General features: G+C 35.6%; 1 protein-coding gene across 1 annotated transcript; it reads right to left on the reverse strand.

Annotated features, from left to right (window-relative positions):
* Positions 1 to 8,012: 8,012 nt before the first annotated feature.
* Positions 8,013 to 9,761, reverse strand: LOC125194557 (5-OH-xanthotoxin synthase-like). Its single transcript, XM_048092815.1, has 2 exons — positions 8,895 to 9,761; positions 8,013 to 8,609 (listed from the first exon to the last, which is right to left on the reverse strand). The coding sequence occupies exons 1-2, from the start codon at positions 9,759 to 9,761 to the stop codon at positions 8,013 to 8,015; spliced, it is 1,464 nt and encodes a 487-aa protein (XP_047948772.1).
* Between the last annotated feature and the right edge of the window lie 376 nt (positions 9,762 to 10,137).

Below are 10,137 nucleotides of genomic sequence, written 5' to 3' on the forward strand. Positions count from 1 at the left end.
CAATTTTAGACCAAAGATTTTTAAAAACTCATAATCTTAAATTAGTTGTAGTTAGCAATTAAATGATGAATTAGCAATTAAATGATGAATTAGCAATGGATCATATGTCTTTAATGTATGATTGTCGATCACAATCACTTTTATTATACCAATAGTTTTACTTTTTAAAATTTTTAATTTAATGCTTTAGCAATCAACAACCATCTGTCGTATTTTTGTTTATAAAATTAATTTTTGGATCATCTTAATCTTATTAATTCTTTTTATAATTTAATATAATATATAATATTCATAAAATTACTTTGCAATGATAACATAAAACAAGAGCTACACTATATAATTATTAATATACTTAGTTTAATTTATAGTACATATATAATCATTCATATTATTATTTTAGTTTATAGATTTCACTACAAAACTGAAGTTATAATTACACTTTTATTTGTCTATATTATTTTTTATATATACTTATATATATTTGAGAAAAACAATAAATTCCTAAAATCTTAAAATAATTAATCATTTCTCTATATTTACGTGTAAGATGGTTAAAAATAATTGCTAAAGATGATTAATATTAAAATATAAAAATATTAAATATTTTTCCACTACTATACATGGAATGTACATAAACTTTTCATATAGTTTAATTGCGTGCGGTTATATTTAGATTGTTTCTATAGTTTATATATGTAACGGTCCGCCCTCCTAGGGTACAATAAATGCGGCTGCTGCTACTCAATCGGACTCTAAAAAAGTAAACATAGGCTAGGGTTTCATTTAAAGAGAGTTGATCAAGGTAATTAAAGGAAACATCAGAGCATTTAAATCAACAACTTAACCTAGAAACTTAAATGAGAAAGAGAAAAGGGTATCTTAAATAACGATCAAAATCTCAAGAGTACGACATAATATCCAAGATGGAAATCACAAGAAAAGGGCTAAGGCCTCAAATCGAAGGCAAGATGCAAATATCCCAAAAACAAATCCTAAAGTGTATCAAAATTCAGCGGAAGACGACCAAGAGAAAGAATAGCTATGTATGAAGACACAACTACGCTTGAAGTTCATAACCACCATCTTAATTTATTTATCATGCTCAACACCCGCCACCGCTCGTCATCGTTCAACCTGCACATAAGGAAAACACATGCATGGCTGAGTATTTTGAAATACTCAGTGAGCTCATTGCCAAAACATTTTTAAGTTATGCCACCCTTACCAAGTGAACTCGAGTTTTAAGCAGTTATAAGAGAATATCACGAGTATCACAAAATATATTTTCCATAGACTGGCCAGTCAAAATAACTCCCCATTTTCTCATAAATTTCCACAATCACAATCATTCCATGGTGCGACGAAAGTGTGGCCACACTTTACGCCCACGAGACCGGCCGACTAGCAAGGACGGCTCCCGATCCCCTCGTGTACACAGCCTGGTAGGGTTTGCGGCCCATACTCAGACCCGAATTCGTATAATCACATTCATAGCCCTATAGCCCAATGGAGCGAACTCACAAACTAGGCATCAGGCACACAACATCACAATAAAGCAAACATAGGCATGGCATAACAGTTAAACCACCCTTATAACACCAAACAATATTTTTGCAAGAAGTAAAAAGAGTTTAAGAATAAATCCCACCTCGATTGCTTAGATTTCAAGTAGTTTCGCTTTTCCGTTATCCGGCTTCGCAACCAAAGTTTCACCTTTTAATCACATAGGCACATATCACAAATTAGGTTCAACACTACTCTTACTCATGCATGTCTCAACACTTTTCCCTTTTCCCATCGATTTATCTTATCATTACTAATCAATCAAGATCATGTTTATCACACAAGAATATTTAGCCATCAAACACACACTACACAACACAACACACACACACATACACGACACACACACACACGCCACACACACACGCCACACACACACATGTAACATATTCCCACATCCCTTTTATCCCACTTTCACTCAACCAAGATGCATGAGGGTTCAAGAAGACCGATTAATCGGTTAGAAAGAAGAGGAATTGAGTAGAATCAAGAAGATGGATATAAAAATACCTTAAGAGAAAAACGAACGGTAGAAATTAAGTATTAGACTTGGTTCTTCAAAATCCTCGGATCAAACTTCAATTCTTCACAAGGGATGGAGGATTATTGGAGTAAAGTAGAAGAAAATTGAGAGAGTAAGGAGAAGAGGGAGGAGGACGAAAATAAGGGGTGGGGCGAAAATTTGTGATGGCTAGGGTTAGGTTTTTGGCTCCTTATTTATAGAGTTCAATAAAATCTTTAGGTAAATAATAGAATATTTGGTAAGATCTTATTCTCCACAATTAAATAAATAAATATTGTGAAGTAGGGAAGAAGAATTAACAAAAATAGATTCTAGGGCAAAATCCTCTAGGTTTCGAAAATTAGGCTTCTAAAATAGCCAAGACTTTGTTTTGGTATATTTTACGGAGTAGAATAAAATATCACGGAGCAAAATAAAAATAATAATTCTCCCAATTTGGAGTAAAAAGTGGCGTCTCCTATGTCCTTTAAATAAGGCATGGATTTTTAAATATTGACTAAAATAAGATAAGGCAAGATCTCTTGAGGTATGGAAAGATTTGGTAGAATATTTAAATTCTAGGTATGGAAGGAAATCAAATAAGGGATTAACTAAAATAAAATAAATTCCTTCCTTCCCACAATAGGTGATTTTCGAAAATCACCAAGGCAACAAGGGGCTCGATTTTTCCTCTTTAAAATAAGGGAATAATTGGGTCTTGGATTTAATTTGGATAAATATCCCAAGAATTAAATTAAATCCGGAAAAATAGAATTCTTTCTCCAAAAATTAAGGGGGTTCGAAAATCATGAGAATTAGGTGGCTAGTATTTATGAAAATTTTCTCTAATATTCTCACTCACCCTTAAACAAATAATTCATCTCATAAATTAATAAGTCACATGCCACATCATTAAATAAGCAAGTTTGACTTTTCAAACTCCCAACGCAAACCCTAGGCTCAACTCGACCATATCATCACATGAAATAAATGCATTCTCGACTCCACGTCATCAATAATAAATCTTAGGGCTCTAAAATTAGGGTTCTAAATTCCGAGATGTTACAATATATCTAGTAGGAATTAGGGATATATATATATATATATATATTTTTCTATTGGAATGTGATCAAATGAAAACTCTAAATATTGTACAAACTTAAAACTATAATTTGGATCATTGAAAAATGTCAACAGATATAAAAAAAACATTCAACGGTAGTCAATGATTGATGTTATGTTGATATTATGTTGATATCGTGCTGACATTAAAATCTTGAAATTTTATTTGAGTTTGTACAATATAATAGTTTGCATTTTATCACTACCCTATTTCCATTTATCACATTTTTATTGATATGACATACCAAGTAGGATTGCCAATTTGGTATTCTTTGAATAGAGATTTTTTTTTTCCATTTTAAGTGGAGTACGTATTTCTATTCTAGCACAAGATTTTATGTAATATAATATTGTTTTGAGAGTTAAGTAGAGAGAATAAAGTATGAGAGAGAAAAAAATAGAGAGAGACTTTTTTATTTTTAGAAATGTGTCATTTAAAACAAGACGTTCCAAAAAAGTAAAATGATTCACTTATAAGAGCATCTCCAATGCTATATAGGCCAGCAATAGGCTAGCCATTCTCTCCCCTGCCACGTCAGCAGCACTAAAAAATCTACCTGCCACATCAGATTTAGGCCAGCCCGCAATAAAAATAATTCAAAATATACTACATTTACATAATTAAAATTACGATTAAATTACGGAATTAAATTTACGACACATATACGGAAAAATTAATCCATTCCATTTTAAAAAGTACAAAGATTTTTAAAAAAAGTACATGATTTTTTTTTTTAAAAAAGGGGCTTCCACACACGAGCCCCGCCACTCTCTACTCCTCATCACCGTCGCCGTCGCCGCCGCCGCTGCCGTTGCCGCCACCCGTGGTATCCGAGCCCACGTCGGAACCCGCTAGCCGTGCCCTCGCGATTTCCAAATCAACCCGCATGTTCTCGAGCATCGGCCACCCAGACGCACCCGCCGGATCTTCTCGAGTCCTCAGGCAAAGAAGCACTCCCGAAGGTGAACTCCTTATACTTCGTCAGGGGACTCTCCGGCTATCCTCCGGGCGTCCTCCTCATTATGCCCACTCGGAGTGGACTCATTGATAATATGTTGTTTAACTATTCCAAAATTACAAAGTTCATATTTTCTAGGGACGAACTAATTAGGAAATACTCCCTCCGTGCACGAAAAATAGAGTATATTTGTCATTTTTTGTTATCCACGAAAAATAGAGCACATTTAAAAAAGAAAAGTTTTCAACAACTTCTCTCTTACTTTTTGTCCCTACTCTCTTACTAATAATATGAACTTCACATTTCGCTAACGCTGCTGCTCTCTTACTTTATCAATTCCATATTAAAATCTGTGTCATTCACAATGTGTTCTATTTTTGTGGATGGAGGGAATAGTTCATAATTTTTTTGAGATGGAAAAAGGATTTTTACTAATTCTAAATTCAATTTTTTTCTTTAATAGGTGTAGGTCCTGACGAGAACTCGAATATTACGTGTGGGAATCGTCGAGTCATCAATAGTTAGATGCATTCATGACATTGGGTAGACAAGAACCAACACATGAAGACAAGGACTTTGTTGGTTGAGGAGTCATTCCAAATGAAGGCGTGTTATTTGAATTGATTCGCTGTGATATGTTAACTTTGTCTTTAAAAAATTACTCTCTTCGTCCTATCTCAAGTGATTGACTATTTTTCGGCACGTATTTGAGGAAAATGATACTCCTCCCTTTCAGTGGCGAAGCCAAAATTTTATGTTAGGGGGCGACTCAATTTTATTTTACCCAAATAATACCCGTAAGTGTACGGGGTTATCGTAGCAAATAGTAAGCAAGAGTATATCGAATCCCACAGAAACAATTAAGTGTGAACCTAAGTACCACGAACAAATTTCAACTACTATCCAGACGATCAAGAATTTTGGGTTTGTGAAACTAACAACTACGCAAAGCATATAAATTCAGAGATTAAAATAAGCAATTAAACATGAGAACAAAGAAGCAAGTTGTACAAATTGATAAAGAAAGATGCAGAATTCAAGGATCCGATGCACAACTCATAGCCTAACCCAATTGAAACCGCTTTACCATTTAAAGTCTCCAGAATTGTTGAATCAATCACAATTCTAGATTAAACCCCCTCCCGATGTGAGAAATCCGTAGATTAGGTGTAATAATTGAAGTCCCCTTCTAATTCTTAGACCTAACTCCCAACACATTGGTTAGATAAAAGATTTCACTCGAAACATCAACTCTCCCGAGTTTTATTGAATTAAGGTGTGAATTATTCTTCTTTCAAGGTTAAATATTTCATCTCCCGCTTACTATAAGAAACCCTACACTTCCAATTGGTGATAAAGCAATTGTTAGGAAAAAGCACAAGAATAATTCAAACAATTGCAAGAGCAAGATAAAAACGAAGTCAATTGGTTTAAAACTATGAATCAATGCATCTTCACCAAGAATTCTACATAAAAGGTTTAGCTACTCATGTTCATGGTAGAAAACAAAAAGAAACTAAGAAAACAATGGAAATCATGATACGGAGTACAATTGGCGGAGGAATTGAAGCTTGAATCTTCAATCTTCTTCCAAGAGTGCTTCGGAGAGAGAGAGATAATGTGTGTTTTGGCGGCAGTAGAGAATGTGTCGAGATGCCCTAGCTCTTCCTTCTTATTCTCTCTTCTAAAAATTGCGTTTACATTTCAGAAAAACGCCAGATTGATGAACCCAGCCAAGTGGAATTAATCCACCGCAAAATCACCCGGTCGGGTGAAACTTACTGGAGATTACAATGCTTTAAAAGACTACCCGGTCGGGTGGAACTATTGAACTGGAAATTCACCCGGCCGGGTGTGATCTCTTCGATCCTTTCTGACCTCTCCGCGGCTTCTGAATGCCACCTAGCCGGGTGGCATTATTGCACTGAAAACTCACCCGGTCGGGTAGTGCTCTTTTTACCCCAATTTCGCCTACTTTTGCCTAAAACACTCAACGAACACGTGAACTCCAAAACATATAGTAATTGGCTGGAAATAACCATTTTGAGCACAAAAACTCAACAATAAAGCACATCAACATACCAATCACGACACTAAAATACGAGTTTGTCAGGGGTCCAACTTACTCTTCTTGGTTGTGAGATATTTTTTTCTTTCTTCGTCGCCAAAATTGATGCAACCTAAGTGGGGACTTCGAGAAAGATGGATAATATGTGTGAAATAACTTTAAAATTGAAATTACTAATACTCCCTCCGTCCATAGTCTTCTCTAAATTATTCTCTCTCTTACTTTATCATTTCTCCACTTTAACTATTCACTATCATTTTTACAAAACGAGTGCACAAAAGTAACCGGGACTGCTGAAGCGGAACGGAGGGAGTAATATATATAAGATACATTTATAGATCTCTTAGAATTCTATGGAGCAAAAACTAAGGATAAAACTAAATAAAAGGTACTTTGTGAGCTAAAACAAACAAAATATATAAAAAAAAAGCTGAACACTGTGGTTTATGGGATCCGAACACTGAATTTGATAGGAAAAAGGGCAAAGCAAAATCAACCATATGCACTAGGCATCGACATTTGTCATATTGATATAAGTATATAGTACTCCCTCCGTTTCTTCCTAGTTGAAGCAAAAGTTTTTGGCACAGAGTTTTAGAAGGGAATGTTGGGTATGTTAAATAAATAGATAAAAAAGTAAGAGAAAGGAAAAGGTAGAGATAATAAAGTATAAAGTGAATAAAGTAGATAGAATAAAGTAAGAGATAGTAAAGTAAGAAAGAGAAAAAAGTTATCATATATGGAAATGACTCAACTATGAAGGAACTTCCCGAAATGGAAAAATGACTCAACTATGAAGGAACGGATGGAGTATAATATAGTAAATACTGAAATTGGTGGGGGGACTATGGGCCCCCCAGCCCTCATGTTGCTTCGTCACTGCCTCCATTCTATTGTGGTGAAGTCATTTTGCTATTTTGGTACATTCCATAGTAGTGGAGTCAATTCTATTTGTAGTAAAAATCAACGCATTTCTTCACAATTATTTTTCTCTCTTACTTTGTTCTCTCTTTATCTTTCTACCTTTTAAATTTTCTACTTTTTAAATTTTCTACTTTATTCTTTCTTTACTTAATTCACTTAACATAATTTTACTTAAATCGTGTGTTAAAAAAATTTCTCCACTACTATGGAATGAAGGGAATAATAAATAGCTAAAGTGGAGAGAAAGTAAAGTAGAAGAGAGAATAATGTAGAAGAGAGCAATAGACTAATAATGGAAAATAAAAAGAAATCAATCACTTGAGCTGGGACGGGGAGAGCAAACTAAAAATGAACTTAAAATTATTCCAGTTTGTATCGTAATATCATTTCATTATTAGATGTACACTAATGAGTTAGTATTTCACTATGTTGTATCGTGATTAACTTTATCAAGCTAGAAAAAGGATCTATATATGACTGCATTACTTTTAGAACAACATAAAGAAAATACAGTCCAATTCTATCAATGCATTTAGGAAAAGAGCAAACTAAAAATGAACTTAAAATGTTTCAGTTTTTCTCAGTGTTTATGTGCCGAAAGGAATCGAGCACTCGGCTTAATTTGTGCTAGGAAAAAACTCGGTAATTGTGACAATAACTGATTATTAATGTGTTCGGTAACCTCTCGGTATCTTTTCCACGTTTTTGTGCCAAAAAGACCAAGCACTTTGACGATTGGTGCTAACAAATGCTAGCTAAGAATTCTAGTTTGAGTAGGTGCACGTTTAATCCGTATGAACACAACACATTGTCATATTATATTTATTTAGGCCTAATAGAAAGGCAACGTATTAAAACAGAATTTCCCAATGGGTCAAACATGTGATATGGGTTGCAAGTAAAGTGGGTTTTTCTTATGCAGTACGAATCCTGCGGATGCCTTAGTGTCAATTTCTTGTTGTGGTGGAGTTTCCCAATCAAAAAAGTAGAGAAGGTTGGCCAGCGCCACTTCCATGTTGGCCACTGCTAGAGACGCTCCCAAGCACACTCTTCTTCCCGATCCAAATGGAATGAATCCGAACTCTTGCCCTTTAAAATCAATGCTTTTGTTCAAGAACCGCTCAGGCATGAACTCATCTGCATTTTCCCAGTACTCGGGATCTCTACCAATGGCCCATATGTTTACCCACACAAACGTTTTTTCTCGAATCTCGTAGCCATCTATGACGCATGCCTTTATCGTCTCCTTTGGTACCAATGGTGCGGGTGGGTACAATCTCAGAGTCTCTTTCACCACTGCCTTTAGATATGGCATGTTTCCAATATCATCTTCATCTACTAACCTTTTGTCTCTCACTACGCTTCTAATCTCTTCTTGCACTTTTTTCATTGCATTCGGATTCTTTATTAGAGCTGTCATTGCCCAGGTTAGTGATGCTCCAGTTGTCTCCGTTCCACCAATTAATACATTCTACAAAATAGCATAATGTTAAGTACGAAATACTCTCTACGTCCTCAAAAATAGCCTTATTTTTATCATTTTAGTTTGTTTTATAAAATTAGTCAACTTTCTATTTTTGAAAATCTTTTAATCAATCATTACATTACTAACAAGGTGGGTTCCACTATCTATTAACACTATTTTGATACCTTTATTATTTCTCTCATGCTTTACCAGTTTCACATTAAAACTTGTGTCGTCCCAAAAAGACCTAGAGAACGGTAACGAAATAATAAAGAAATGAAAAGTTGTTACCATGAGTATTGCCTTGACATGATTCCAATCAATCTGAACCTCGGCGGAATGGTTTTCCCTGAGCTGAATGAGGCGATGAAGAATGTCATTGGTCATCGAATCCGGTCTATTTGGATGAAGATGCTCATCGATGAGTTGTTGATAAAACGAATCCATTTCCTCGAAAATCTTGTCCACTCTTTTTGCCGAGCCGAGGAGTTTATTAATGAAACCAAACATCACACAATCAGCCAAAAACGTTTCAGCTACGACCCTCCAAAACCGACTAAAAAGCCTCTCCAATTTTGTCCACGACCACGAATCCAATTTCTTCCCGAACGCAACGCGACAGAGAACGTTACAATTGAAGGACGACATAATCTCGCCTAGATTGATAGCCTCGCTCGAATAGGCCTTGCTTGAAACCTTAGAAATCATAGTAGAAACTTCATCTTGACGAATGGGGCGATAGGAGCGTAGTTTCTGGGGAGTGAAGAGGTGGTGAACCACCGTTTTCCTCATCTTCCTCCAATAATCGGAGTAGAATGAGGTGGCTATGTCGCTGTGGTCGTACGTTAGTCTCAGCGAAGCAGAGGTGTGCGGGCGCCCTGCGAAGGTCACGTCATTGTGTTTGAGAGCCTTCTTTGCTGCATCGGCCGACGAGATCACGACGACTGGCAATCGGCATAATTTCAGGTAGATGAGAGGGCCGTATTTGTATGATAGTTCTGTTAGCCAGATATGGGGCTTTATGATGTTGATTTGATGAATGTTACCAATGAAGGGAAGCCCTTTTGGGCCCGGGGGCCGACGAGGGGTTCGTCGGAGGTGTTTGTGGAGGAAAATGACGAGAACAGCAAGAGATGAGACGAGAAGAAGCATATCCATATTGGAAAATAGAATGAGAGGGTTAAGGTTACTTGACGGTTTTGAAATCCCTATATATATATAGACTAGGCATTGCTTCTTGTGTCTCAATAAATATAATAGAAAGTGTAATAGAAAGTGAGTTGAAAAAGTTGGTGTGATGTGGGTCCTACTTTTAAAGTATTAGTTTTATAATAAAATGTGTGTAGGAATGAGTTAATCGAATATGGGGTCCATTACAAAAATGGTAAAATGTGAAGTGTGTCAAATTTTCAGGGATAGACCAAAATAGTAAATTTTGTCAAAATTTGGGGGACGGAGGTAGTAACTAACAATTCCTTTTTAAACATATAATATCATGAAGATATAAAATTCACTTTTATAAATAAAAATACTG

Source organism: Salvia hispanica, chromosome 6 (genome assembly GCF_023119035.1).
Source record: "Salvia hispanica cultivar TCC Black 2014 chromosome 6, UniMelb_Shisp_WGS_1.0, whole genome shotgun sequence".
Lineage (NCBI taxonomy): Eukaryota > Viridiplantae > Streptophyta > Magnoliopsida > Lamiales > Lamiaceae > Salvia > Salvia hispanica.